Consider the following 26,044-nt stretch of genomic DNA (forward strand, 5'->3'; position numbering starts at 1 on the left):
TGAGGGTGGGTAAAATTAATAATTTTTAGTATTAGTTCATAAAAATATTTAAAAAAATTATAAAATATATATAAAATTATAATTTATGATTCAAAAGGGCATTTTGGTCAGTTATTCTTAAATTAGATGAAAATATAACGAAATGGGATCGTTATTAGACGGATGATAAATTATGAGAGTATTTATAAATTTTTAAATAATAAAAATATATTTATAATTTTATCAAATTTTAAAAGGGTGGTTGTAATTACCCTAAATTTTACTAATAATATTAGATTGTAAAAAAAAATAAAACACAATCTGTTTATTGAACAAAATTAAAATTAAGAATTCTAAATTTAATTTTTTAAATTATAAAATACTTATATATTAACTAAGGAGAAATTATTTTTAAAATGTAAAAAGAATAATTAAAAAAATAAAGTGGAATTGAAGTTGTTAAAATTTTGAGTGGCACCGCGATGTCAAAACCGGTACCACTAACTTTAAAAGAAAAAAATAAATTTGTTCAAGTCACCGTTTTTTTAAACTGCGGTGACTAAATTTTTAAAAAAACAATATTACTTTGTTTGGTGATAAATCGCTGCCAACTTCTTTTTAAAATTCCGGCATCGTCACTTTGAGTTGTTAATCGTCAAATATATCATTCGACTCCCCTTGATGAGACGAACATTTTTCCTCAAACAATTTCAAATTTTATGAAGTATTTGTTGAGATATGAAAATTTGAAGATTTTTTCGTCGGAAATTCGCGCAAAAGTTGTTTGCCGCCATTTCTCCACCGTCAGAACGAATCACAGTCTGAAACCACCACTGTTCGAATCGTCTCGTCCAAATGATTCCAAAGAGATCAGCCTTGCTTAATTTCATCAAGTATTTATTGAGATTTTGAAAATTTGAAGTTTTTCCGCTGCCAATGTTCGCATTGAAGTTGTTTGCCACCATTTCTCCGTTGTCAGGATGAATCATGGATTGAGACCACTATCGTTCGATCCTCTCGTCCAGACGATTCCAACGAGACTAGTCTTGCTCAATTTCATCAAGTATTTGTTTGAGATTTGAAAATTTGCAGTTTCCACCGTTAACGTTTGCGCTGAAATTATTTGTGATCGTTTCTCCGCCGTCAGGAATCACAGTCTAAAACCATCACTGCTTGAATCATCTCATCCAGACGATTCCAACGTGACCAAGTTTACTCATTTTCGTCAATATTTTCACCAAGATTCGAATTATTAAATTTTTCACAATATATTTTTTTTTTAATTTCAACTAAAATTCTTAATTTTTTTTTTAATTTAAATTTTGCGGCACCGCGTTCAGACCTAGAATTTTAAAACTCTCCAAATACACCTACTTCTGTAATGTTTTTTTTTTTTTTAAACATTTTTTAAACAATTTTTCTTAACTAACTATCCATAATGTTATTATAATAACACCACAAAGCCCGTTTTCCATCTCAACCCAATAATGTTTGATATTAGCCTCAATATATATATATATAAACTAAAAGAAAGAAGCATATCGCTCAACCACACTCCCTTCTCTACCCGCAGCCTCCGCCACCGTTGTGTCGCTGCATTCTTCGGCCCACTGTTGTTCGTTGAGGTCGACTTCTCCTTGATTTTCTCTGAATAGCGTTTAGTTGCTTTGTGAAAGTGAAATTGAAAAGAAAAGATGAAGTTGGATGTGGACGCGCTGAGATACCTCTCCAAAGATGATTTCAGGGTTCTTACCGCCGTCGAGATGGGCATGCGGAATGTTTGTGTCTTTTCTCCTACAAGTGTTTTTTTTCCCCAGTTTTTCCTAGTAGAATATCTACTACCATGATTTTGTTTACTGCTAAGAAAATAAAATATGTTTCTTTTTTAATGTGATTGGTGGGTTTAGCATGAAATTGTACCGGCGGAGTTGATTGACAGAATTGCATCCCTCAGGTGAGTTATTGGTTGGTTCATATTTGATTTCTCATTTATTAACTTCGTTAGTTTTCTGATTAAGTTTAGTCTTGTGTTAAATATGCCGAGCTTCTGTATGCGTTCACATGTAGGCATGGTGGCACCTATAAAGTTTTGAAGAATTTGCTTAAGCACAAGCTCTTGCATCATGATTCTTCCAAATGTTAGTTCTCAACTCTTACTCTGTTCTTTGTAGTTTGTAAGCAACTGTTGGAGGTTACTTTTGCTGCTATCTTTGTTGAGAATAGTACCATATATGTTATTGCTTAATGGGCACTTTTTCTTATTAATTTGGTGGAAGTCCTTTGTTTCAAAATGTGATTTCTTGATCACGTAATTAATTCCTTTCCTAAAGATGTATGAATAAATTTCCTTGATAATTCCCAGATTTTGAGTTGAGCTTTTCTTTTGGTTGCTGTTTATATACTTCGAATAAATCTGAATGTAGCATACACTTGGTGTAGATGATGGTTTCCGGCTAACATACTTGGGCTATGACTTTCTTGCAATTAAGACATTGGTTAACCGTGGAGTTTTTGCTGCGGTTGGACGTCAAATTGGTGTGGGAAAGGAATCTGGTATCATTGCCTTGCATCCTTTTTGATGTTTTCTTATATATTTTTTTCAGTCTGGAAATCATTCTTATTTATGATCCTGTTTTCAAGATATTTTCGAGGTTGCCACGGAAGATGGCACAGTTCTTGCCATGAAGCTACATAGGCTTGGTAGGGTATCTTTCAGGGCAGTCAAGTCTAAACGTGATTATTTGAGGCACCGTAGTAGCTATAATTGGCTGTACTTGTCACGGCTTGCTGCTCTCAAGGAGTTTGCATTTATGAAGGTTTGATTACTCTAGATATTCTTTTAGTTGAAACTTATTTGCATTGTTGGAAGTAAGAAAAAAAGTGCTATTGCTTGCATCAAATTAGTCTTATTTTGGTTGGCTTCTCCTGGGCAGGCTTTGGATGAACACGGTTTTCCTGTTCCACATGCCGTGGATTGCAATCGGCATTGTGTCATCATGTCACTCATCCAAGGTTATCCGCTGTAAGTGTTAAGCACCGAATGCCTTGTGTATGCTACCATATAATGAAGGTTTTTGTTGTCATGTATATAGTAACTCCATCGCATTCTAAGTAAAAAATGACCACATAGATGTATGGCGAGTGAATTATTGTGATGGATGCTACTAAATTACCATTTCAAAGAACAAATACCTTTTTATATTTGCTAATCGTGGTCTATAAGCTAGGAGAATGAGAATCTTGAGAGGGTAATTCTGATTTTGAAATAATATTCATGAGCGCTGGTTTGTACTTTGTAAATTACCTTAAAGGATTATATGATCTTGTACCAAGTTGCTGTGGATGTTGACTGATAAAGTACTAGCGTAGTGAAGTTTGTTCCGGAAAGATGTGGATGATAGAGGCTTTATAGATACTCTAGATCTGTAATGATGTTGACAGTAGCTTTCTGGAGTAGTGGTCTCCGAAACTGGAACTAGTGATTGCTTGAGCATAATCTGAAACAATCCTGAAACCAAAATATAGTGGGGCTGAAATTGACTCTTGAATGAGGACAGGCAACTGCAGCGGTGTGAATTAATATTATTTTAGGACCTAATCACTTGCATAGTGACTGTTTGATGCATTCAGATGGCTAAGTGTGGCTCGGCAGTAGGGATGATACAGAACTGGTGAAGATGTCATCCCATGAATCACAAAATATCATTATTGTTTCTTGTTTTTGCTGGTTATCCAAGTAGAATTGACTGTGTCGTATGTGAACTTGTTGTGTGGAGCATTTATTCTTAATTTGCTTAGGTGCGTGATGTGTCTCTCTGTGATTTCTCCTTCCAAACCAACCTCTCCAAGGGAGAAATAAAATGAATGACAACTACTTGTTTTCTCTTGTCCAATCATTTCTACTGAGGTCTTCATGATGCTTGGATTCACACAGCATGTAAGATCCTGCTTCATACAGTGTGCAGGTTAAGCAGTTGCAAAACCCAGACACAGTCTTTGAAACAATCCTTGGTCTTATTGTTCGCCTGGCAGAGCATGGACTTATTCACTGCGATTTCAATGAATTTAATATCATGGTACACTACTGAAGCACTTTCATAGCACATTCCTTTGTTCTTTTGAATTTTATTGTAGTTGATTCATCATACTCAGTCTGCCTGGCTTTTTGGAACTGTTACAGTATCTTAAGACATGCTCCTCTCTGTTGGCTAAGACTTTTTCTGTTGTTCTCAAGGCATCAGTTTTACACAATTTTTCATGCATTATGGAATCTAATTTCCTTTTACCTATTTTCCTTTTTCTAGATTGATGACGATGAGAAGGTTACAATGATTGATTTTCCACAAATGGTTTCAGTTTCTCATCGAAACGCCAAGATGTATGATATGCTCACCATCCACACTACCCTTTTATGCTAGTTGTTTATGCTAAGATTGCGGTGCATTCTTATGGGCATTTTATCTATATCTGAAACTAATTTCCTCATTTTCAGGTACTTTGATCGTGATGTTGAGTGCATCTTTAAGTTCTTTAGAAAGAGGTTAGTGGATTATTTCAAAACCAATGCTTGAGTGGTAACATGAAAAAATGAGTAAATGAGTATTTTCTCTTTTCTTTTTGTTCAGATAGTACAATTTTTATCTCATGTTATTTGGCAACTTTTTAGAAGCATGACCAGTTAAATGTGTTGTATTGGCTCAATGGCATTGTGACCCACCAACATTTAAAGTGTGTTTGGCTAAGATTATCTAAAAGATCTTATAAGCTTATACATCTTATAAGATTTATAAGATGTCCAATTTTATTTTGAAAGCAAGTTCTTGAAGTGTTTGGGTAAGATAAGATACCAACTTATAAACTCTTTTTCTAAAAAAGTTTACCAAACACTTTGTAATATCTTATAAGCTTCAAATATGTTATAAGATAATTTAAAAAGCTTATAAGCTGACCCAAACACCATCTTAGTTGTGCATTCTGATTTGATAGATGTTATAAGATAGTTTGAAAAACTTATAAGCTGATCCAAACACCATCATAGTTGTGCATTCTAAATTGATAGAATCCAGTAATGCATGTAAGCATCCAATGATGACTGAAATGCAAAGAATTTGGTCTACCTTATTAATCAAGCTTGTCTTTGTGGTCTTTCCATCTTCTCAGGCGAAAGGCAATGACTTGTTTGATTTTTGTTGCTATGCTGTGAATCATATTTCTTAGTGCAACCAATATGGTTGACAAATTAATTTGGTTTAGAGAAACATTTTTAATTCCTAATAAGTTGGTAATTATGTTGAATATATTGTTGCAAGTGGTTGCACCTTGTGAACCCTGAGTTAAGTATTCGGTTAAGAAGGATAATATTCTCTCTGATCTTGTACAATGTAGTTCTTGCTTACAGATAGGAGTAGAAAGGAAGAGAAAGGAGAAGAAAGAAATATATCGTATTCAAACAATTGGAGTTAAATTCGTCTTAGAATCCAAACATGGTCTTTATATATTCCTCATTATGAAATGCAAGTTCCATCCCTGTACATAATATGATTATGGTCCTAAATCATTTTGGTATTTCAATTAGGTTCAACATCAATTCTGATGAAAATGAAGTTGAACAAGACAATTCAGAAGTCGAATCTGATGAAGATTGCAGGCCTCAGTTCTCGGACATAAAGAAAGCTTCTGGTTTCCTGGACAAGGAACTTGAAGCAAGTGGTTTCACTAGAAAGGATCAAGATGATATGGAGAAGGTACAACTTTAGTCTTTCCTCTGTCAAGTGTCTCTTAAGAGAATGCTTTTTGCTATAAAGTAGCAACAAAAATACATGTTTATCCTATACAATTTAAATTTCAATGTTTCGGACTACAGTATCCATTATTATAATATCTCCCACGCTGCTGTATAGAGTCATTGCATAAGTTAAAGCTTAAAGGCTTGCTTGTCCTATAACTATCTTGTTTGATGCAATACAGTTGCCCTTCTTCCTGAGATTTATCAATAATAAATGGTGCTTCAGTAGACCTTTATGGAAGATGTGCAGTCCATTGCAAGGGATATACTGTTTAAATCAGCTAACTTACCTATATCATTGCTTCCTGTATCCTTTTTCCTTTTAGTACTTTTGTTTGATTTCTTAATCTAAATTACAATGTGAATGTTTTCCCCTGAATAGCTTAACATATAAGGCTCGAAGAACTTAGCTAGTCTAATAGTTGTCCTATAGGTTTCGGTTCTAAGTTCAAGGTCAATGCTGGAACTCTGCATGCTCTTTTCTGCTTCATTCAACCAGCTTTGGTCCTTCAAGCCACTTCAGAGACAACCCATTTATTATGATGGGGATGATTGAAAATTATTTTCTTCTGGGTATTTCTGACCTATATACTTCACATGGCATTTCTTCAGTAATTATATTGATTAGAACTAGTATCACCCTATATTTACTGAGTCTTATCTCAGCTAATTTCAGATTTTCATTTCTATTGTCATCATTGGTATTCGATTTCTACTTGTAGTTTTTTGTTAAGACAATAGGTTAAATTTTCTGTCAAAAAATCCTGAGGTATGATATTTGAAATTTAAGGTTTCACCTTTTCATATAAATGATATATTTCTGTAGCCAATTATGGTTGTTTGCAGCTTTTCTATTAGTAGTGATTCTATGCCATAAACCATATTTGCTCTTTGGTGACTACGCAAACTCTACCATTTTCAATTGGAGTCGTATAATTGTCACTGGTAGTATTGGCATGCTTCATGGAATTTGGTGCTAAAGCATGCCGTTTTTGGCTGCTGAAATGGCTTCTATTTTGATCTTTATCATGCAGTTTGTTGATGGGGATGCCGAGGAAGATCCGGGATCTGATTCTGAAGAAACTGAAGATGAACAAGCAATTGTTGATCAGACAAATGATGACAGTATAAAAAATTTTGAGTCCTTGAGTTTGGTTAGAGAGGTAAACATTTATACATTTTTCCTCAAAGACTGTCATTTTACATGGCGTAGTTGAAATTTGTAGATTGTACACATCTCTTTATATTGTTTTCTGCTTGATGCGTGACAGGATTGAAATGATGCTTCAGAAATAATGAACTTTATAATTTTGAAAACTGTAACTAAGCGCCACCCATAATCATCCTCTTATAGAGCTCAAGCTCATGATGTCAACTATTGTACCTTTCAACTATATGAGGTTCTGGTCCTAATGAGAAGGTGAGAAAGAGAAGGAAAGTAACCGTGAATATGATACTTAAGGATGATGATCATAATAAAGTTCAACTTAACAATATCTACAAGGAAAAGGAAAAGAATTTTTGTAGGTTGGGCAAAAGGCTTCCCTCCTTGTGTTCTTTAACAGTTAGTCATCTGCAGCTGGCATCTACTTATTTCTTATGGTCACCTGTATGCTAAGCTATTTGGTTATTTGTTAGACATTCTACCTACAGCACAAAAAAATGCATGAATAGCACCCAAGCTGCCACAAACTTAGGCAGTGGTGTCATTCAGAACAAGGCTGGATGAGTTTATTTATAGGACCAAATTTCATTTTATATTCGAAAAATTCAAACCCCAAAGGTGTAATTCAGAAATTTATTACAGATTCATGACAGAAGTGTAACACTCTTACAGACTTAATTCTGTCGTTATCAATTACTTTACAATTTTTTCCACGGGTTTGTTTTCGATTTTCTATGTTCAGAATTGTATCTTTCTCTCTTGAAAGAAAAAGTTGGATTTGCAGGGAGAAGATGATTTGCCTGAAGGTAATTTGGACAACCTTCAATATATTATGGATCAAGATACTTCAAAGGAACATAGCGGAAAAGGACATAAGCCCCACGAAAACAGCCGGCTTGAGCATGAGAATAATGCTGGGGATGAGACACAGGTAAACCGTGCCCATGATTCTGAAGAAGATGAGCAGACTAATGATGACCCTGAACTCGTAAAGCGTCTGAGTAAACAAAGACAACGAGCCATCCAAGCAGCCCGTGGTAGGAGGAAGGTTATAACTTCTAGAAACGCTTACAAGGACAAAGGTGGAAGGTCCTCTTGCAATTCAAAGATCCAAAAACAATTAAGTAGCTGGTAAGTTATAACTAAGAGTGAAGGGAATTCACAGAAATGGTTACTGAATGGAGTCGGAGTCAATGAAGACTTATGTAAGGCTGCATGCACACTTCAACCAGCAGTGAGACTCGTGTGCATACTGCTCCAGTGGTGGCTGTCAAGGGAACCAGCAAAGATAATCATGCTTTATGTGTGCTTCCCCTTGCTCACAGCCTATATATATACATGCCATGTAATATCTAATAGGTCTTCATATAGTTCCAGAGACGATGGGAGGAAGTATCCCAGCGTGTTTGATTAAATTCTCATAAATTTTGTTTGCAGTTTCTGCTAAATGTTGTCTTAGTGAGGCTTGAGTAATGCTTACCACTCGTTGGAGGTGCGAATTCCCTTTAGTATCTTTTTTGTGTTTCATAACAGGCATGGTGTGTTGAATCACGTACAAAAATGGAAAAGATAAAAGAAAGGAGAGATATGAAGTCAGCTTGGGCTGGGCTTGTGAACCATGAGTTGTGGCCTGTGAGTGATCAATTTTGCCTGTGAAGTTGCCTAGTTGACAGGTTTGTGTTGGGAAAAATATGCATACCTTCAGTTGTGGTTGAATCATAAAAATTTTGCTGACTGATTGAATTTACAAACAATCACATGCCGAAGATTTTAAATAAAGTTTCAAGTGCCATTCTTCTCATGAATCGTTATATTTTACTAGTCAACATACTCTTGATAATATCTTGGAAAGTGGCAGTTAAAGTACAATTACAAATGAGTAAATGTAATGAAATGCCAGCATGGGATTATATAGCTGAATCAAATCACCGGACTAGAAAAAAGATGTCCTCTGTTGGAGTTTATTGTTTTCCTATTTGCATTTCTTGACTTACAATTGTCCTTGCAGTTGTCACATAAGAAATGATTTAGTCAAACACTTATACTCAATTGAATATAGAAAAGAAAAATCTCTCTAAATGGAAAAGACTGAAGATTATTGATACAGCAATAAATCTTCAGAAAAAAATTTACTATCAGAAGCTGATTTCCTGAATTGGTGTGCACCACACTATGATGGAGAATATGATATCAATATAAAATAAAATATAATTAAACAAATGCAAAACAGTCTTCAATTAATGTAAAAGTTATGAAGCAATAAGATAACATATCAAAATTCTTGCCAAGTAAGTGTTGCAAGACTTGTTTTTGACATAATCACGGGAGATACAACCTCTTTTGTCATTTTGACAAAGTTAAATGGCTAAAGAGAATTGATTCTTAGTACAATCCAAAAATGAAATCAGGTTGGAATAAATTACAACTACTAGTCTCTGACAAACTAATCATGACTTGTCTACTACAACTTATCATTCATTTGGCAGCAGACTGTCTTGGTGCAACATTACAACAACTGAGCAGTCAATCCATATGCCTTTTATCCTCCTTTTGTCAGGAGGGAAGGAGGCATTAGCAGCATCCAAACAGTGAAAATCATGCACCCAAAGCAACAGCAAATATATGGTCACGCCTACTTTCTACAAAATTTTGGCGAAATTCCTGAAATGTTCCTCTCTTTATTGTTTCTCTTACCACATGGAAGAATCCCAGATAGTGGTGAGTGTTATGACTGGATATATGGAAGAGACATCATGTTAGGAATACATTACCAGCAAATAATGCAACTGCAGTGGGCAAGGAGTCAGTACTTACATTTCTAATAGAATCTGTGCCAACATCTCGTGTACGTTAAACAAGTGGTTTATGTACGCCTTTGTGTGATTCTGACATGTGTAGCACTTGCATCCCTCTTTAATTGGCGATGTGTCTTTCCTGTAAAAACAAATTAGAAGAAATATGAAAAGCATCTTTAAATGGTAACAATCAATTTCAACAAGAATACTGTAGATGAATAAGTAATAACAGGAAAATCTAGCAGGACAAAGCAATAACTGGGGACACTCCTCGAGAAAGCCTCTTTCTAATAAACTCATCTAGTGGGACTCTAAACCAGATAAAAGGTTAGGTTCTTGTTTCCTGCACCACAGTTGAGCACTCGTATAAAGTTCCATAATTGTACAGACCTCATAGTATATTAAGAGGCAACGGACCGTACGCAAATAAGATAATATCACCAAATGTTTGTTTCAGAACAAAGTAGACTTTGATGTAGCAATACTTGTTTCAGCATGCAGCACGTGTCAACTATAGTGAGGACAGCTCAGACTTAGACAGGATATTAAAGAAACTAACCTGTAAACAGTTGCTTTTAAATTGATCTTTGTGCCATCTGTACCATCATCACATAGTTGATCACCAGAACAACATTTTGTAATATCATCCAAAGGAAATGTAAGTGCGAAGCCTCCTAGTGTGAGATGGTAAATATATCTGTGAAACATTGTATCATTTCAGAGTTTTGCTTAAAATATAATAATAATGATGATGAGAATTATTACTAATATCAAAATTATTATTCATATATATAAAATAAAATAAAAACATAATTTGGGGGAGCAGAGGAGAGATGTAATAGTGTTGCTAAGCTTCGATACATACGTGGAGTCAAATAGGTCAACGCCGGCAGCAACACCTTGCAAGACTTCCTCTGCAGAATAGCTAAGCAGATGAAGATCAATGCTGTAAAATGACAGTCAAGGTCTAAAAACTAGAAAAGGTGGGTCCATGCAAAAAATTATTTCATCATAACCAAAAGAGCAGGTGCGTAAGAGTCCATATGGTGGATCAAACACAACATTGGTCTTATATGTTGGATCAAATACAAACCTGTGGACCTACTCAAGCTGCAAAACTTTGAGATGGAGAGATTCAAGGAAAGAGGCAAACAAATGGTAAATATAAGACTAGTGAATACCTGGAAGTCCAAGACCACATATTTGGCGTGGCTTTTCCTCTGGTAAACTTTCCTGAAGTCACAAGAAAAGAAATAACTAAGCTCATAAGAATATGCCAACTTATACAGATAAACAAATGCATTAATAAGAGTAGAATGTCACTAAAATAACAATAGCATCATTTGAAGTAAATCAATTATCAATTAGGATCAATATGAATATCTTAGCAGATTTTACTTTTCCCTTTATCACTAGGCTGTCATACTACCCTGCATCAAAGCAATATGGTCAACCAGAGAACCTTACTTTCTTCAAGGGCTGTTCCTCTACAAATCTTCATCAGAATAGTTTCGAATAAAATCATCTTTAACAGTTACTCTGTGAACCACTTAAAACACAATGCTTCTGGGCTTGGAATTGCTTTTCGTGCAGTCTTACTGCTAGTTAACTTCACTTTTAATATCAGAAACAATGTATGAACAGTTTTTTGGTTTTGCCTTCTAGACATATATTTAAAATCTAATATGTAAACCACCGAAGGATGCAATTCATCCATTCCTCAAGTTATGTCATGGATTTTTGCCGTAGGAACTTGCTAAACCCAAAGAACAAATATTTACTGATGCAGCCATGTTTTTAGCCAAGTGTAACTTTGCAACTCTAGTTAACATATACAACCCTGTTGAAGAGAGAGTCGTTATAGTTCCCTGCAATAATACATGTAACTTTCAATGTACTAATGCACAGCATCATCTATAGAACAGGCTTAACAAGGAAGTTTCACTAGACTAATACATGGATATACAAATATTAATATTTTTTTGAAATCCCAAGACGAACCAAAGATGAAAAAGGCTATGCATATAGATTTTTGAAGTAGTTTAACCAGATTGCATCAAATTATAAGAGTGAATTAAGAGATAGTAATGAAACTAAAGACCAAAAAGAACAAATATATGCATGAGCAAAGTTGAATCTATACTACGCCTTAAATATGGAAGTTGCCAATTTAATGCTTCCTTTACAAATTACACCATTTTTCTCTTGAAATTCTCGATCTCAAAAATCTGGAACACCTAATTTTTTACATGATACGTGACTTTGAGGAAATTTATTGATGACATGGACTTTTTATCCTATACATAATCTCGGAGGTTCACAGATGTCATAAACCGCTTCTCTTGTGAAGCAATGCCTTTCTTTTAAATCGTACAACAGTAATGCAAAGAAGATATCACCACGGGACTAATGACTTTCTACTGAAAAATTATAAGTCTTACAGTAATAGCGTTGAGAAGAGCAGGGCGTTCGTCCATACTCTCTCCAAGGCCAAAGCCACCAATACAGAAACCTGCATAACACAATCAGTCTTGAGGATGGATAAAGAAAATGCTGTTTTTAGACACAAAATGGTACTTAGAATCCATTAAGATACATATTATATATTTATTGCGCTATGTACAATCCAAATGTGACATATGCCCCCACCCCACCCCCGCCCCCCAAAACAAATTAAAAATAAAGATGATAAAGCAACATTGATCCCAATTTTCAATACTTATCTAGTTTTGATATCTTCAGAAACCAAAAGGTGAGATATTTTTATATTAAGTTAATCTCAAGTGGCTTATCCTGAAAATCTTTTGAAATACACATGACGGAATTCAAATACACAGAAAGTTATTCTACCCTTGTTCACCCTGACCCCCATTTTCATTTGAAAAAAGTCCATTTTCAAAATGCATTTCTTCCAAGCTTTGGGAGTGTGTAAACCAAAAACTATCACATCAACAATCCCAGAAATAGGTTCACTTTCACATTAACTGACCAAATACTTTCATTTCCTCACATTTGCTAGCACATCCTATTTGCAATTCAGTTGACAAATTCTCTTACTATGGAAATTAAACTGAAAGTAGCTTCAAACATTTGAACCTCGAATTATGCGAGAAACTAATTCACAAATTGGCACCATATTCAATTTGTCAGAAGACCCAAAAAGTAATAGCTATAACACCTGACACATTTCGCTTAGCAACTTCCTGTGCACAGCGTTTCCGCTCCTCAATCTTAGAGCCTCCTACAATGGATCCAAATACAGCTCCACCTGTCTACACGTTAGCAATTAGTATATGCAAAAATAAGCTTCTAAACAACTCATGAGGCACAAGTAGTCAAGTACAACCAAAGATTTCACCAATATCATGGAATATGTATCAGTTCCTTAATTGCAGAGGAGCCCTAGTCAATGTTTTCCACTTCCCCATGCGCCCATGAACCACTCTCATAGCCTTTTGAAGTGTAGACATGACGAAAATCTTACAAAGAGAGGGGCTGGAGAGAGGCGGAATGTAGCACGAGCACATGGAAGGCTAGATTTGGAAAAATGGCGTATCATTTCTATTCCCATATACTTGTATGAATGAAAAGTATATAACAGTTAAGACCTTATGCAAAATTTCCTTCATTACCCACTAATATTTTAATGGGGACACAGAATAGTTTTGATGGTTTTGTTTCTTGGTAACTAGCAGCGTACAAAATGCATGTGGCACCAGACTGAAAATTTCTGACATACTTAATAACATGAACCATTGAATATTTCAGATCAAACAAACCACATCCAATAGTGGTTTGTACAAATTGCTTACTGCTTGGAAAAGAAGATAAAAAAGTAATAATTAAACTTGGTGCATCCACCGGACCGGCGTGTATAGACAGATTTTGAAACTGGAGACTGCCCAGTAATATATAATTTAAAAAGATGTTGGTCAATGTTAAAGAATTCCCTGTTTTGTTTAAGGTTATCGTGGTATATTAGCTTCAATTAGGGAAAATCAAATTTTCCTCACCATTAAAAAGAGGTATGTATTCTCCAAACTCACGTTGTGCCTTATTCAACATTTTGGCATGATATTGTTAACATAACTAGCTTATGATTCAATCAAGAAAAGTATGAGCGGACGTAAATATAACCATAGTTAAATGTTGAGTTACTAAACTGATTGCGTGTATGGACTTCTCATCATTTTTGGGGTTTTCTATTGGAAATGAAACATAATCCAGATCCAGAGAAAACAATTTCTATCAGAAAAGAAAGGAGAAATGTATAAAGAAAGAAAGTGGCGAGTACATTGGTAACAACATTTGACGTTATGCACTCATCAAGCCATCGGACAGTACGATCAACCGATGCTCTGTTCCTCTTCTCAGAAACCCATGCTGGAACTTCGTCTGCCAGCGTGGCCCACATGTTGGGCTTCATGGAAGATATCATTTCCATGTACTGTGCTGGTTTTATCTGTTATAACTCAAATCAAAAGGTCAATTTACACATACCATTACACCACTTATGACACTGCAATAAGATAGGAAAAATAGTTTCACCAGGAGGCGCCCACAAGGAGTCTCAAAAGAAGCTCCCATCTTGTTAGCGCTCTGATACTCCGGCAGTGATATAATGGAATCCCGAGGGACAGCAGCAAACACGTGTTCTTTCAAACCAAGCATTTGGTGCAGCCCCCCCAATTCGGATATCGTTTTCAGCGAGATACCTTCTGAACTGAAAAAGCCAACACAAAAATGGAAAATAATCAGTACGAAGTAACAAAATTGCTCGCCATAACGCCTCAGCTAGGCATAATCACAAACATCTAGTCTGCAACATAAAAACCTCAACAGAGCAATATTCAAAGCTTGAACACCCAACCAAATCTAAAACAACCAATAAAAATAAACATGGTTAGGAGGAGGTACAAGTGAAGAGGACTGAATTGGAGGAGGCGAGAGTCGGGGTCAGGAAGAGAAGAGAGAAGGTCGGGAGGGATGAAGTTGGGCAGGCCCTTGCGGGTAGTCAGTAGGAGAGCTGGAGTTTCAATCGCACAGCCTCCCACCTGCATTACGCCCGCCCGGCCTCCGCCCTTGCTCCATGCCTTGACGCAGAATTTCATCTCTCTCTCTCTCTCTCTCTCTGGGCAGCTTCCCGCCGTCAGGCCGGCCTTTGCAAAGTTTGTAGATGGAGAACCAAAGTCAGTTTTCTTTTTCTTTTGGTTCCTTATTAAAGGCCTATTTATATTATTGAGCAAAACAATATAAAAGCTATATTAAAATGATAAATTACAACCAGCCCCTCATATTTGATATAATTATAATTTTTCTCTCGTTGTTTAGAAAAATTAATATACTTGCTCATCCACTAATCCGACTCGTTAATTTCTATTATTTTTTTATTATATTTTTTATGAACTAACCAAAATTTCATTGTGTATTATAAATTATAAGATTTAGCTGTTTTTTTTAGGTATTTTGAATTTTTTTTATAGACTATATTCACAATCTTTTTATAATTTTTTAAATATTACCATTCACTTTGTTTTATTTTTTTATAATTTTTCAATTTAAATAAAGAGGCGGAAATATCAAAATTAATAATTTCTGACCCGTTAAATAATTATATAATTTCATCAAAATGTATTGATAATTTGGTAAATAAAATAGAGTAATCATAGTTATATCAAATCATAACGAAACTTGTTGTAATTTACCTGTAAGTATGTTGTAGTCGGGTACATTTAATTTGTGTCATTAGCTTGTTTGTTTGTGTCTTTATTTTCAATTTTCAGTAGAAAATGGATCTTTAATTTTATATAAATTATCGTGTGAAATGATAACATATTTGGGTTAATTAATTATATTGTATTTTATATTGAATTATGGTATCAAATCAACATATTTCTGCAATAATATATTTAAACAAAAATATTTTCACTTTAATTATTATTTCAAAAATTAAAAATTAAAAACTAAAAACTAGAAGAGTATAGTCTATTTGTAATGGATTTCTTATTTTTAAATCTTATTGCATCTTATATTTCAATTATAATATATTTACGAGACATGTATAGAATTATTCATTACATTATATTTGGATCAATGTATTTAAAAATAAATATTTTTTCAAATCCCTAATGATAATATTTTCCCATTTGTATGGATAATTTCAATTTAAAACAAATTCAAATCGTTCAACTCCCATTTTGAAATTAATATGAAGCTATTTTAAATCCTTTATCTATATTATTTTTTCAAAATCAAATTAGTCCGTCCAGATATTATATCAAATAAAATAAAGAACATAATTTCGTACATGCAATATATATTATATATTAAATAAAAAAAATCTATATAGTAAAATGTAAACATGGGAGCTACCACATAAGCTCCATATTTTATAGACGCGGACGATCTTAATGAGCTCCAATTACGCCACATGGGATTTGACAAATTTATATTCGTATTATTTATTTAAAAAAATCCGATTAGTTATTAAGATAAATTTGTTACAGAACTTAATGGTTATCGCAATTATTAGTAATTATCCAAAAATCTAATTAGTTATTATTGAAATAGTAAAAAATTGGTAGTATTTATAAATGTTTGGACTTCATAATTCACTAGCAATAATTTGTTAGTAGGCTATGTTGTGATAATTTTGAAGTTAATTTTAAAATTATGGTGTCGAAATTGTAAGGGACCCTAAATTAAGGTACTAAAATTGCAATTTTGTCAATGATCTTCCATTTCCACAATTTCTCATTTCGTCCTGCGTTTTCAGCCTATATATACATACACAGGCCTGACAAATCTCATTGTACACATTGCTCGACACATTTATTGACACACGTAGAAGGATTCTTCACTCTCCCGGAGAAAACCCTAATCATTTGGTGATCTGGTTGATCTGTGTGGGTATATTTATCATTTATTTGTTTTTGTTAGATTGGTGAATTTCGGTTGAGGCATCAATTAAGATGGATGAAGAGTACGATGTTATAGTGCTGGGGACGGGTCTCAAGGAGTGCATCCTCAGCGGTCTTCTATCCGTCGATGGCCTTAAGGTTTTCCTCATTGTTGATCTTTTCTTTTTCGTTCTGTTGATAATTCAAGTATTCTGTGATCGGCGATTTATTTTTTGTTTCTCATGTCCTTTTGAGTTTGTGGTGATATGGCATGGGATTCTTCTGATTCATCTGTTTTTTGGTTAGCTGGAATGGGTCCTCTGTTCGTCTTCTCTTTTATTCTTTTTTCTCGATTTAGTTCTAATGCTTGCTGTTTTTTCTTTTGATCTGGGTGATCTTGAATTTTCCCATTTTTGTATGCAATGAATCCTGATTTGTTTATTTTTTTCGTCAAATTATTCAGTGATTCTACGCATTTGATTGCATGAATCAGCTAGGACCCATTTGATGTCAAACTCATCATTTATTTACCAGATCATGTTTGATGTTTGTGAGTTTTGATTGGAATATTTTGATGTAAAGCAACATCTTTATTTTGTATGAAATTGTTATCAAGTTGGCATTATCTTGGGGTTTATGATGATACTAAGTCAGGCTTGTCTTTAGTTGATGATGTGACACACTCAAATGTGTGTGCATAATAAAGTATAGATTTTAATAAAACATTATAATTCTAAAAATATATATTGATAAATTAAACAAAAAATATAAGAAAGTCATGAAAAATTATTGAAAAAAATTAAAGAAGAAAAAGGAATGTGGATGTTTTCGTTTTTTTAAATTTTAAATAGGGATGTGGAAGTTGAGAAGAGAGAGAGAGAGATGGAGGGTAATAAAATAATTAAAATAAAGTGACAAACCAAAAAATTGAGAAACCAAAAGTGTGCTCTTCAATTATATAAAAGGTATAGATATACATGTTTCTTAGTTGTGTCCAAGGGGAATATTTCAGTTTTGGGCCTATGAAGGATAATGCTCACTGGCTGTATCTTATGTCTATGCTGCCATGGGTTGTTTGTCATTGTAATACTCAGTCCAGAATTCTTGTTTCTTTTGCACTTTCATCCATTGTGCAGTTCAAGATTATTTTGTGTTGCGACCATTTCAAATTTATATCTAACCTGCTATCACAAATGTCTGTCTTAAGTGATCTGCTTATGTCTATGCATGCTTGTCTTCCTTTTTGTGATTGTGATATCAATCATGCTTCATAAGTTAACTATCTCGTTAATATCTTGAAAAGTCTGATGACTAGTTTCTTTATCATCTCCAAGAAGTCTCTTAATTTGTCATAAACCAAGCAGGGTCAACATAGTAATAGAGTTATGATTGATATTTGTATAAAATTGTTGTAACAGCCACTGCGTGATGTAATTGTTTGGATTCTGCATTGGAAAGGATTCCCTTTATTTCTTTTGTTCTTTCTAGACATTGCCCTGATGTTACATTTCTACTTCAGAGTTGTTTTGGCTTGACCTTGTCATGCATTTTGGAAATAGGTTCTACACATGGATCGCAATGATTATTATGGTGGTGAATCAACTTCCCTCAACCTTATCCAGGTATTCCTTTCTTTTATTTGCGACTGATATCAACTGCGACTTAAGCTCCCCAATACTCATATTGAACAAGTCCTTGTATATGTTGTGTTTTGATGGATATCTCTTTTATGCTCAGCTGTGGAAGAGGTTTAGAGGAAGTGATAAGCCTCCAGCTCACTTAGGTGCCAGTAGAGATTATAATGTCGACATGATCCCTAAGGTTTTGTTATTTAACTTATTTTAGACCTTGTTTGATGTCCTTTAGAAGGTTCCACTCCTGATGGTTGTTTAGTAACAATACTGCTTTAATCCCATCTCAGTATATTATGGCAAATGGTGAACTTGTGCGAGTTCTCATTCACACTGATGTTACGAAGTACTTGTACTTCAAAGCTGTTGATGGAAGCTTTGTATACAACAAAGGAAAGGTATTATCATTGGCTTTGATGTTTTGCCTTTTTCTTTGAACATCATGTTTTCTTGGTTGACAAATAAATATTGATTCACTCTGAATATTGTGGTAAACTTTGTGCAATAGGTTCACAAGGTGCCTGCAACTGACATGGAGGCTCTGAAATCACCTCTCATGGGCATCTTTGAAAAGCGACGGGCCCGAAAATTTTTCATTTATGTCCAAGACTACAATGAAAGTGAACCAAAAACACATGAAGGAATGGATTTGACTAAAGTTACAACAAGGCAGCTGATTGCGTATGCCCTCTTTGTATTTCAAATAATTTTCCTCTCTGTTTATATGTTTCAGAGAATCCATTAAATCTGATATATTATTAATATTTGGAATGAGAGGCATCTAGGTTTCAACTTTCAAGAACTAATGCTTGGATCTATCTTGAACATACTCTTGTGAACAATAGTTGCAGTGTCAGTAAATGAAAACTTGTCAATAAAGGATTCACTAAGATGGATCGGGATATGTGGTGGCTGCTTTTGATATTTTTGCTTATCCAGAGCAATGGATGAGAACAGAACCTTCAGTTGTGGCTGTATAAATAGTGTCAAATCCATGTGCATATCACCACAGTTGTGGCTGTATATAGGGTGTCCCCTTCCAAGTAATTTTGTCAATTGTCAGCATGAGTATCTCTGCTTTCTAAGGAATTTGAGCGACCGCCCCCCAAGGAAGTTTGATATCCGTGCTAAGAAGGATTGATGATAATATAACATACTGTTTAGCTGAACCATATATATCAACCGAAGAAGAACTACATTACTTTGGTTGCTCTTGTTTACCTATATTGTTGACTCATAACCAATTGAACTTGCTCTGCTACCCGGTTCTAATATTTTGAACATCCAACAGAAAGTATGGTCTTGATGACAATACTGTGGATTTTATTGGTCACGCATTAGCTCTTCACAGAGATGACCGTTACTTGGATGAACCAGCATTGGATACCGTGAAAAGGATGAAGGTAAACTTTTCTTTTTTCTGCGCAAGCATCAGTTTACTTTCAGTACGTCTTGTTAGGAAGAGACAATGGTGTTTGGGATTCCTGATGTTCCTTACTGAAACATTTTCTTTTGGATTGTAGCTCTATGCAGAGTCCTTATTGCGTTTTGCTGGAGGATCACCTTACATTTATCCTTTATATGGCCTTGGAGAGCTTCCCCAGGTCTGGTGCTTTCTTCAGCATCTATGCATCTGCCTTCTAATTATCAAATGTTTGCTTAATTGTTTACTCACTTATTCATAAGGCCTTCAGTATCTTGTTGTCACCAAAAAAAATAAATAAATAAATAAAAGAAACCCACTAAATAATAAACTACAGTTCTGATTGAAGTTGTGGTCCTATTCATACACCAGGCATTTGCTCGTCTAAGTGCTGTCTATGGTGGAACCTACATGTTGAACAAACCCGAGTGCAAGGTATTAAGTTCATTCCTCTCTCTCCTCCTACCCCCCACAAAAAAAAGGGAAAAAAAGAAAGGCATAAAGGTTCCTCTTTGATATAACATATTACGGATATGCTCACTTTTTTTCCTTTCTCAATTGTATCTGGTGTATATGCAGAAATAATTCTCATCCATACGAACAAATTGAGTTTGTACCAGATAAAGTGTGTACTTTCAGTTTCTTGTGCTAGAACATTTGCAAAAGAATGCACTAGTGTCCGACGTGTTTCTAAAGAGGATTAGGCTCAGAATAACGAGATGGACTTTTTTCATTAGAACTCTTGATTATAATTCGGGGGCGTCACCACTCCCAAGTCAAAAGGGGAAGTGACTCTAGTTACTTTGGTAATAAATAGGACACATTTACCCTTATTTTCTCTTCTCATTCTGTTGTCTTTCTTTTATTCATTTCATCTTTTGTAAGTCATTATACTAGGCTGTTATTATTAATAACAATTCTAAGTAGTTGCTCTTGGTATCAGTTATAATAGCTGTCTATGTATGCTTTCTTTTGTTATCCTGACATGTTTTCTGTTCTGTTCTTGCTATTTTTGTTGCCGGTTGTTGAAGTAAAAGAATGCAATAAGCCCCTGATATGGATTAGTTAAATGTCAGGTAGAGTTTGATGGTGACGGCAAGGCTTGTGGTGTTACATCGGAAGGGGAAACAGCTAAGTGCAAGAAAGTTGTATGTGATCCTTCCTACCTCCCCGACAAGGTAGTTCTCTTTCTGAATATGGAATTGGATTATGTTTCATATTCTACTCCATAATGTGACAGTGTGACAAATCCTTAATGTACTTGTCCAATATTTAAAAGCACTCAGAAGTCTTTCTGTACCCCAATGTATGTATATTGTCTGTCATAGATATTGTATCCATTGCTATTGTTTCTCTAGGCACATTATACTGATCAGGAAAGTTGAGATCTTTATTTTATAAGTCTCTCCCTATATTAGTCATTTGCTTTTATGGTAAACAATAACATGTGGTGCTTTACAGGTTAAGAAGGTTGGTAAAGTTGCTAGAGCTATTGCTATCATGAGCCACCCAATTCCTAGCACCAACGATTCTCACTCAGTGCAAGTTATTTTACCTCAGAAGCAGTTGGGTCGTAAATCAGACATGTGAGTGACTTCTCTCTGATCTTGCAAAATAGGTACTGTACTTTGAATTTGGGCGACAATACAGAAGATGGGAACAGTAAAAACTGTTCCGCATGTAATAGTTATTCTATGGGATAAAAAGGTGATCAAGCAGGAAGCAGCCTAGTCCGCGATTGTGTAGACTACATTACCAATTTAAAGTCAAATCAGTATCAGGCAATTGGTTTTTATGTGGCATATTAAGATTTCAATTGTGAAAATGCTTATTCTTGCTGTTGATGGTAAGTTTGATTACATGGTTTTAATTAAATTTTTTGTGTCCTGAAATATATTGTATTTAGGGCGGACCTTGGTAATTAGGAAAATCTGGTTCATGTTTCTGCCAGAGGCCCTCTGCTTATACCTGACATTGAAAATGTAGAAAGAATGGCTTGGATGGTTGCAGTAACAATGTTCTCACTTTCTCCATATTTTTCTATTCGCCACAGGAGGGAAAAGGGTGAGGGAGAGCAAAGGCTCTTAAAAAGATGGGTTTCTCCATTTTCTTCACATCATAAGATTATGTATCTGAACAACTGTTTGATAAGTGTCCAATAAACTTATTTTAACTAGCTAGTTGGCATCCTTGCATTATCAAGAAGAGTTGAGAAGTTTAGGTAGGATTGATGCAATAAGGTAGGTATAGAGTGGAATGGTGATAATGGTATCTGGAAGCAAGCTGCGAATTTAGTTGTTGTTTCATGACTGACTCTATTTCTTCACTGTACTGTTCCATTTATTTTGCTTTTGCCAGGGTAATGTCTCTTATCAGTTGTGATGTGTGTTGCTCCTGTCAGCAATACCTTAAACATAAGATCGCATCTCAAAATTTTCTTAACATTTGATGTAGTTTATTGGTTTTGCAGGTATTTGTTTTGCTGCTCTTACTCTCACAATGTTGCTCCAAAGGGGAAATTTATTGCATTTGTCTCGACTGAAGCGGAAACAGATAACCCTGAGACCGAACTGAAGCCAGGTATTGACCTTCTTGGTCCTGTGGATGAGATTTTCTTTGAGACTTACGACAGATATGAACCAGTCAATGAGCCTGGTCAGGACAATTGCTTTATATCAACAGTAAGTTCTGTAATTAATATTCTTTCACATTTCTTATCCCATATATGCTTTCCTATTAGATAGGCTCTTATGCAAGTCTTAATGACAGAGTTATGATGCCACAACTCACTTTGAATCCACCGTCGTGGATGTGCTGAATCTGTATACCTCAATCACTGGAAAGGTGAGAACTGCATTCCTTTATTTCGAGATGTAACTCTGCTGTCGGATTTTGCATTTTTTAATTTTTGCTGTAGTGCTTCTACACTGAAAGTAATAAATTCGTATTATTAGATTTATGAGGCAGCAATTATCCAGTTATTTCTTTCTTGCTTGGTGTGGGTTTTATGAGATTTTGGTGTAAATGGCCATTATGGAGACTCTGAAGATTCCATGTTTTTCTAATCAAGCAGCACATAAACTTGTAAAATGGAATTTTATTTGTTGCTGTTTGATCACATATGTCCCATTCTCTTTGACAACAATGCTTTCAGATAGTATTAGTTGGAAGATAGTTGGCTATTTTGGCTTTGTTCGAATATTATGTGTGTTATCTAATTGACTACTGATGTGAAATATCTTTCCGCGTGTTGCCTCTCAATACTTTAAAATCTTTAAGACTGTAAGTCTTTAATCTGATCCTTCCATGTGATAGTGTTACATTAGAAACTTCTTGTTGGTTTATGATTAATGACTTGTGGTACTAGGAATGATGCACCCAGCTTATCCAGAAATTCAGGAGTTCTTTTTACTGTTTTGGCTCCAGTTATTTGCTTCAGCTTGTTTACTGGCCATCTTTTTTCTAGCTGTTACTTGCCCTTTTCTGCGTCTCCTTAACTTTTCTACCTTTCTAGGAAGAGTGTCTATGTTGTGTAAATGTCTCAGCACCATGTCATTAACGGTAGTGACTAAATTTTTGGCTTTATAGAATTTTAAGGCACATGTGTGCCAAATTTACAGCAGTTAGGCGAGAAATGTAGTATTAGAGGAAGTGGCTACAGATATAGATATTCGGGCTATATTGTCTGGATTAATGGAGCCTTAAACTAGTCCGTTGCTTCCTGCTCCATTGTGGGACCAAAACCAGGAGCGGTCTCTTTTGTGGACATTTGTATGGATGATTTGATGGCGAAGATATTGTTAATTCAGGGAAACCATTATTAACTTGAGAAGGACCTATTTCTTTGAACCAATTGGATGATTCATCACTGAAAGTTTCATGAGGGGGCTACTGCTCGCCATTACAACTAATATTTCTTTCAGAACCACCAATTTACCATCTTAATTTCCCTGATTGTATTGTTTACTATTATTTTTTATACTTCTTTTAGCACCATTAGATGCCCATCTAAATTTTAGTGTTATTATTTTCAGAAATATAATTGTGATATTTTCCTGTTACTTCTCAGGTTCTCGATCTTAATGTGGACTTAAGTGCTGCCAGTGCTGCTGAAGAATGAGATACCATTGTTGCTTGTCCTTGCACTTGCCCGTTTTATCCCGCCAGTGTCTTTAGGAGAAGCACTGAAAGAGCTCGCCTTATAACATCGGACCTGTATCTTTGTTTTTTTGCAGGTGGTGTCACTTAACAACTGTTTAGACTATTTTTTGATGTTTGTTTGAAATCATGTGTATGCTCATAGCAGTATCAAAACGCAAGCTTGATTTCAACTTTTGTTCAAGTTAAAAGGGTATGATTTAAGGATGCGAGAAAAATGGTTGTGGGGGTGGTGAAACTATCGTCTTGAGGGCTTGTGTTAGAAGCTTAGCTTTACTGATTCTAATGCCACTTTTATCCTTCTATGCTATATATATTATCAATGAACAATTGAAAATCCTTCTTGCCTATAGTGTTGAATGGAGCTGACAACTCTGCGGAGAATATCTGCATATTTCATCCTCATATGTTCTATCAAGGGCTCTAGGTATTAGATATGGTGCTTAATGAAGTGAAGTCTAATAGAGCATAATTTGCGTGTGATGTGCAGGGCGCATAATTAGATTTTGCAGGCTTCTTTGCCTGTGGACTGGAATGAAACAAAATATGCGCTTCAGATATTTATAAAGCTAGGAATAGATATGATGGATCAAATTGATTAATTCATTTTAAATACAAATTTAAGTGTATTTATAGCATTTGCTATTTCTATGAATTATTCTATTTATGTTCTTTAAAAAAAAAAAGGGGTTCTTGTAAACAAATTGTTGGATTGCAGAACTTTCATAATATAATGTATGGAGATATTTTCACTATTCAAAAGGTTTTTAAGTTAAAAAAAGAAAATTAGTAGTATGACAAAATTTGAGAAATTTCTTGTTTTTAAAGAAAAAAATATAAATATTTTACAAAAAATTCATAATTTAATTGTTCAACAAAAGGATTTGTATTTGATATATAATTTATTATTATATACTAAAAATGTTGCTATTAACATGTTCACTTTAGTATAAGGTAACGCAAAGGACTCGGATGACACATAATTTAGTAGAATAAGCACACATTAAGGTTTTATAAATTGATTCTTTTTCTGTGATGATTTGTTACAATTTCAACTTGGACAATAAACGAGGGGGTAGAGCGTTTGTTACAATTGTCCACTTCACTCTTCATTTAAATCCTGTAACATTTTAATCATATTGAATTTGAGTTCATATACCAAGCTAAAAACAAAAAAGTTAAAATCGACTATCATAAATATAACTACTCTTACCAAACATAAATGATTCAAAATATTTGAATGTGTATAGATTCACGTTAGGATTTTAGGCATTTGATTTCGAGTGATCAATAATCACTTAACTTAATTTTGAGTATCTAGGTTGAGTCGAATTCAATTATACTCCATCAGAATAAAAAACACATGAGTATTGTCATATTTTTATTTATTTATTTTTTGTAATTTTAATTGATTTTAAGAATAATGGACTATTTTTAGGATATTTATGAATAACCCCCATAAATATTAAATATATTCAACGAAGGACTGTGATCTAAGTCAAATACTCCTAATTATTATTAATTGAAATATTGAAATTGTTAAAAATATTACAATTACATCCTTTATTACCTTTTTGTTCATTACAAAAAATGTCTTATGATATAAGTTTACGTTTAGGTTGGAAGAATTCCTTGGACATATCTTGGCCCTGATTAAGTGACTTAACTGTGGCATATTGTTCTTATAAAAGATAAATTACTAATTCAAATTTTGGAAGAGACGAGGAATCATTTTTTATTTTTCTAAAAGAAAATTTAAAAGAGATCTTTTATCATTAAAATATAACAATATTTTATTCTATTTTTGTTCAGGACGTATACTTATACTATTAATATGAGGGGAGACTCGTATAATAACTATTTTGGCTGGCAAAATATGACTTTCAATTAAGCTAACTTTTTCACAATAATCATACTTTTTAGTTAATTAATTTAATTAATAATGTATCTTAATACACATCCAAACAAAGTCAATTTATTATATTAATTTATGTTTTTCTTTTTATTTAATTAAATAAATATAATAAAACTTATATTATATACTCGATGCGTGTGTATCTTTACTTATACATCTATATATTTATAAATTTTGTGATTATTTTAATTAAATATATAGAATTTTACAAATAGTTCGTAATATAAGTTATAATTTTTAAATGAGCAACTTTTAGTATTTATAATTATAATCATATTATAATGACGATAAATG

General features: G+C 34.2%; 3 protein-coding genes across 3 annotated transcripts; 2 read left to right on the forward strand and 1 right to left on the reverse strand.

Moving 5' to 3' along the window:
* The first annotated feature begins 1,488 nt into the window (after nucleotides 1-1,488).
* LOC105158837 (serine/threonine-protein kinase rio2) lies at nucleotides 1,489-8,428 on the forward strand. Its single transcript, XM_011075727.3, has 12 exons — nucleotides 1,489-1,757; nucleotides 1,887-1,933; nucleotides 2,047-2,117; nucleotides 2,419-2,532; nucleotides 2,620-2,795; nucleotides 2,913-3,001; nucleotides 3,938-4,055; nucleotides 4,284-4,357; nucleotides 4,472-4,519; nucleotides 5,555-5,723; nucleotides 6,799-6,927; nucleotides 7,714-8,428. The coding sequence occupies exons 1-12, from the start codon at nucleotides 1,674-1,676 to the stop codon at nucleotides 8,062-8,064; spliced, it is 1,470 nt and encodes a 489-aa protein (XP_011074029.1). The 5' UTR covers nucleotides 1,489-1,673; the 3' UTR covers nucleotides 8,065-8,428.
* A 738-nt stretch (nucleotides 8,429-9,166) lies between these two features.
* Nucleotides 9,167-14,936, reverse strand: LOC105158838 (uncharacterized). Its single transcript, XM_011075728.3, has 10 exons — nucleotides 14,642-14,936; nucleotides 14,273-14,447; nucleotides 14,019-14,186; nucleotides 12,903-12,996; nucleotides 12,166-12,236; nucleotides 10,906-10,957; nucleotides 10,590-10,638; nucleotides 10,284-10,421; nucleotides 9,744-9,863; nucleotides 9,167-9,660 (listed from the first exon to the last, which is right to left on the reverse strand). Exons 1-10 carry the CDS (start codon nucleotides 14,833-14,835, stop codon nucleotides 9,525-9,527), a joined length of 1,197 nt encoding a protein of 398 aa, XP_011074030.1. The 5' UTR covers nucleotides 14,836-14,936; the 3' UTR covers nucleotides 9,167-9,524.
* Nucleotides 14,937-16,520: 1,584 nt separating this feature from the next.
* On the forward strand, nucleotides 16,521-24,183 carry LOC105158839 (guanosine nucleotide diphosphate dissociation inhibitor 2). Its single transcript, XM_011075729.3, has 13 exons — nucleotides 16,521-16,782; nucleotides 18,183-18,245; nucleotides 18,361-18,444; nucleotides 18,545-18,652; nucleotides 18,763-18,935; nucleotides 19,546-19,657; nucleotides 19,778-19,858; nucleotides 20,050-20,112; nucleotides 20,754-20,855; nucleotides 21,139-21,263; nucleotides 22,148-22,358; nucleotides 22,447-22,521; nucleotides 23,747-24,183. The coding sequence occupies exons 1-13, from the start codon at nucleotides 16,696-16,698 to the stop codon at nucleotides 23,795-23,797; spliced, it is 1,335 nt and encodes a 444-aa protein (XP_011074031.1). The 5' UTR covers nucleotides 16,521-16,695; the 3' UTR covers nucleotides 23,798-24,183.
* Nucleotides 24,184-26,044: the final 1,861 nt, after the last annotated feature.

Source organism: Sesamum indicum, linkage group LG3 (assembly GCF_026168435.1).
Source record: "Sesamum indicum cultivar Baizhima isolate 11 linkage group LG3, ASM2616843v1, whole genome shotgun sequence".
NCBI classification, from domain to species: Eukaryota; Viridiplantae; Streptophyta; class Magnoliopsida; order Lamiales; family Pedaliaceae; genus Sesamum; species Sesamum indicum.

Excerpts from the sequence above, each read along its gene's own strand:
- LOC105158837 (XM_011075727.3), top strand. The coding sequence starts at position 1,674 with ATGAAGTTGGATGTGGACGCGCTGAGATACCTCTCCAAAGATGATTTC. Across the intron at positions 4,358-4,471 it reads TCTCATCGAAACGCCAAGAT|GTACTTTGATCGTGATGTTG; the intron begins GTATGATATGCT and ends CCTCATTTTCAG. Across the intron at positions 5,724-6,798 it reads ATCAAGATGATATGGAGAAG|TTTGTTGATGGGGATGCCGA; the intron begins GTACAACTTTAG and ends TTTATCATGCAG.
- LOC105158838 (XM_011075728.3), bottom strand. The coding sequence starts at position 14,835 with ATGAAATTCTGCGTCAAGGCATGGAGCAAGGGCGGAGGCCGGGCGGGC. Across the intron at positions 14,448-14,641 it reads CAATTCAGTCCTCTTCACTT|TTCAGAAGGTATCTCGCTGA; the intron begins GTACCTCCTCCT and ends TGGCTTTTTCAG. Across the intron at positions 14,187-14,272 it reads CTCCTTGTGGGCGCCTCCTG|ATAAAACCAGCACAGTACAT; the intron begins GTGAAACTATTT and ends GAGTTATAACAG.
- LOC105158839 (XM_011075729.3), top strand. The coding sequence starts at position 16,696 with ATGGATGAAGAGTACGATGTTATAGTGCTGGGGACGGGTCTCAAGGAG. Across the intron at positions 19,658-19,777 it reads ATACCGTGAAAAGGATGAAG|CTCTATGCAGAGTCCTTATT; the intron begins GTAAACTTTTCT and ends TTTGGATTGTAG. Across the intron at positions 20,856-21,138 it reads CTTCCTACCTCCCCGACAAG|GTTAAGAAGGTTGGTAAAGT; the intron begins GTAGTTCTCTTT and ends GGTGCTTTACAG.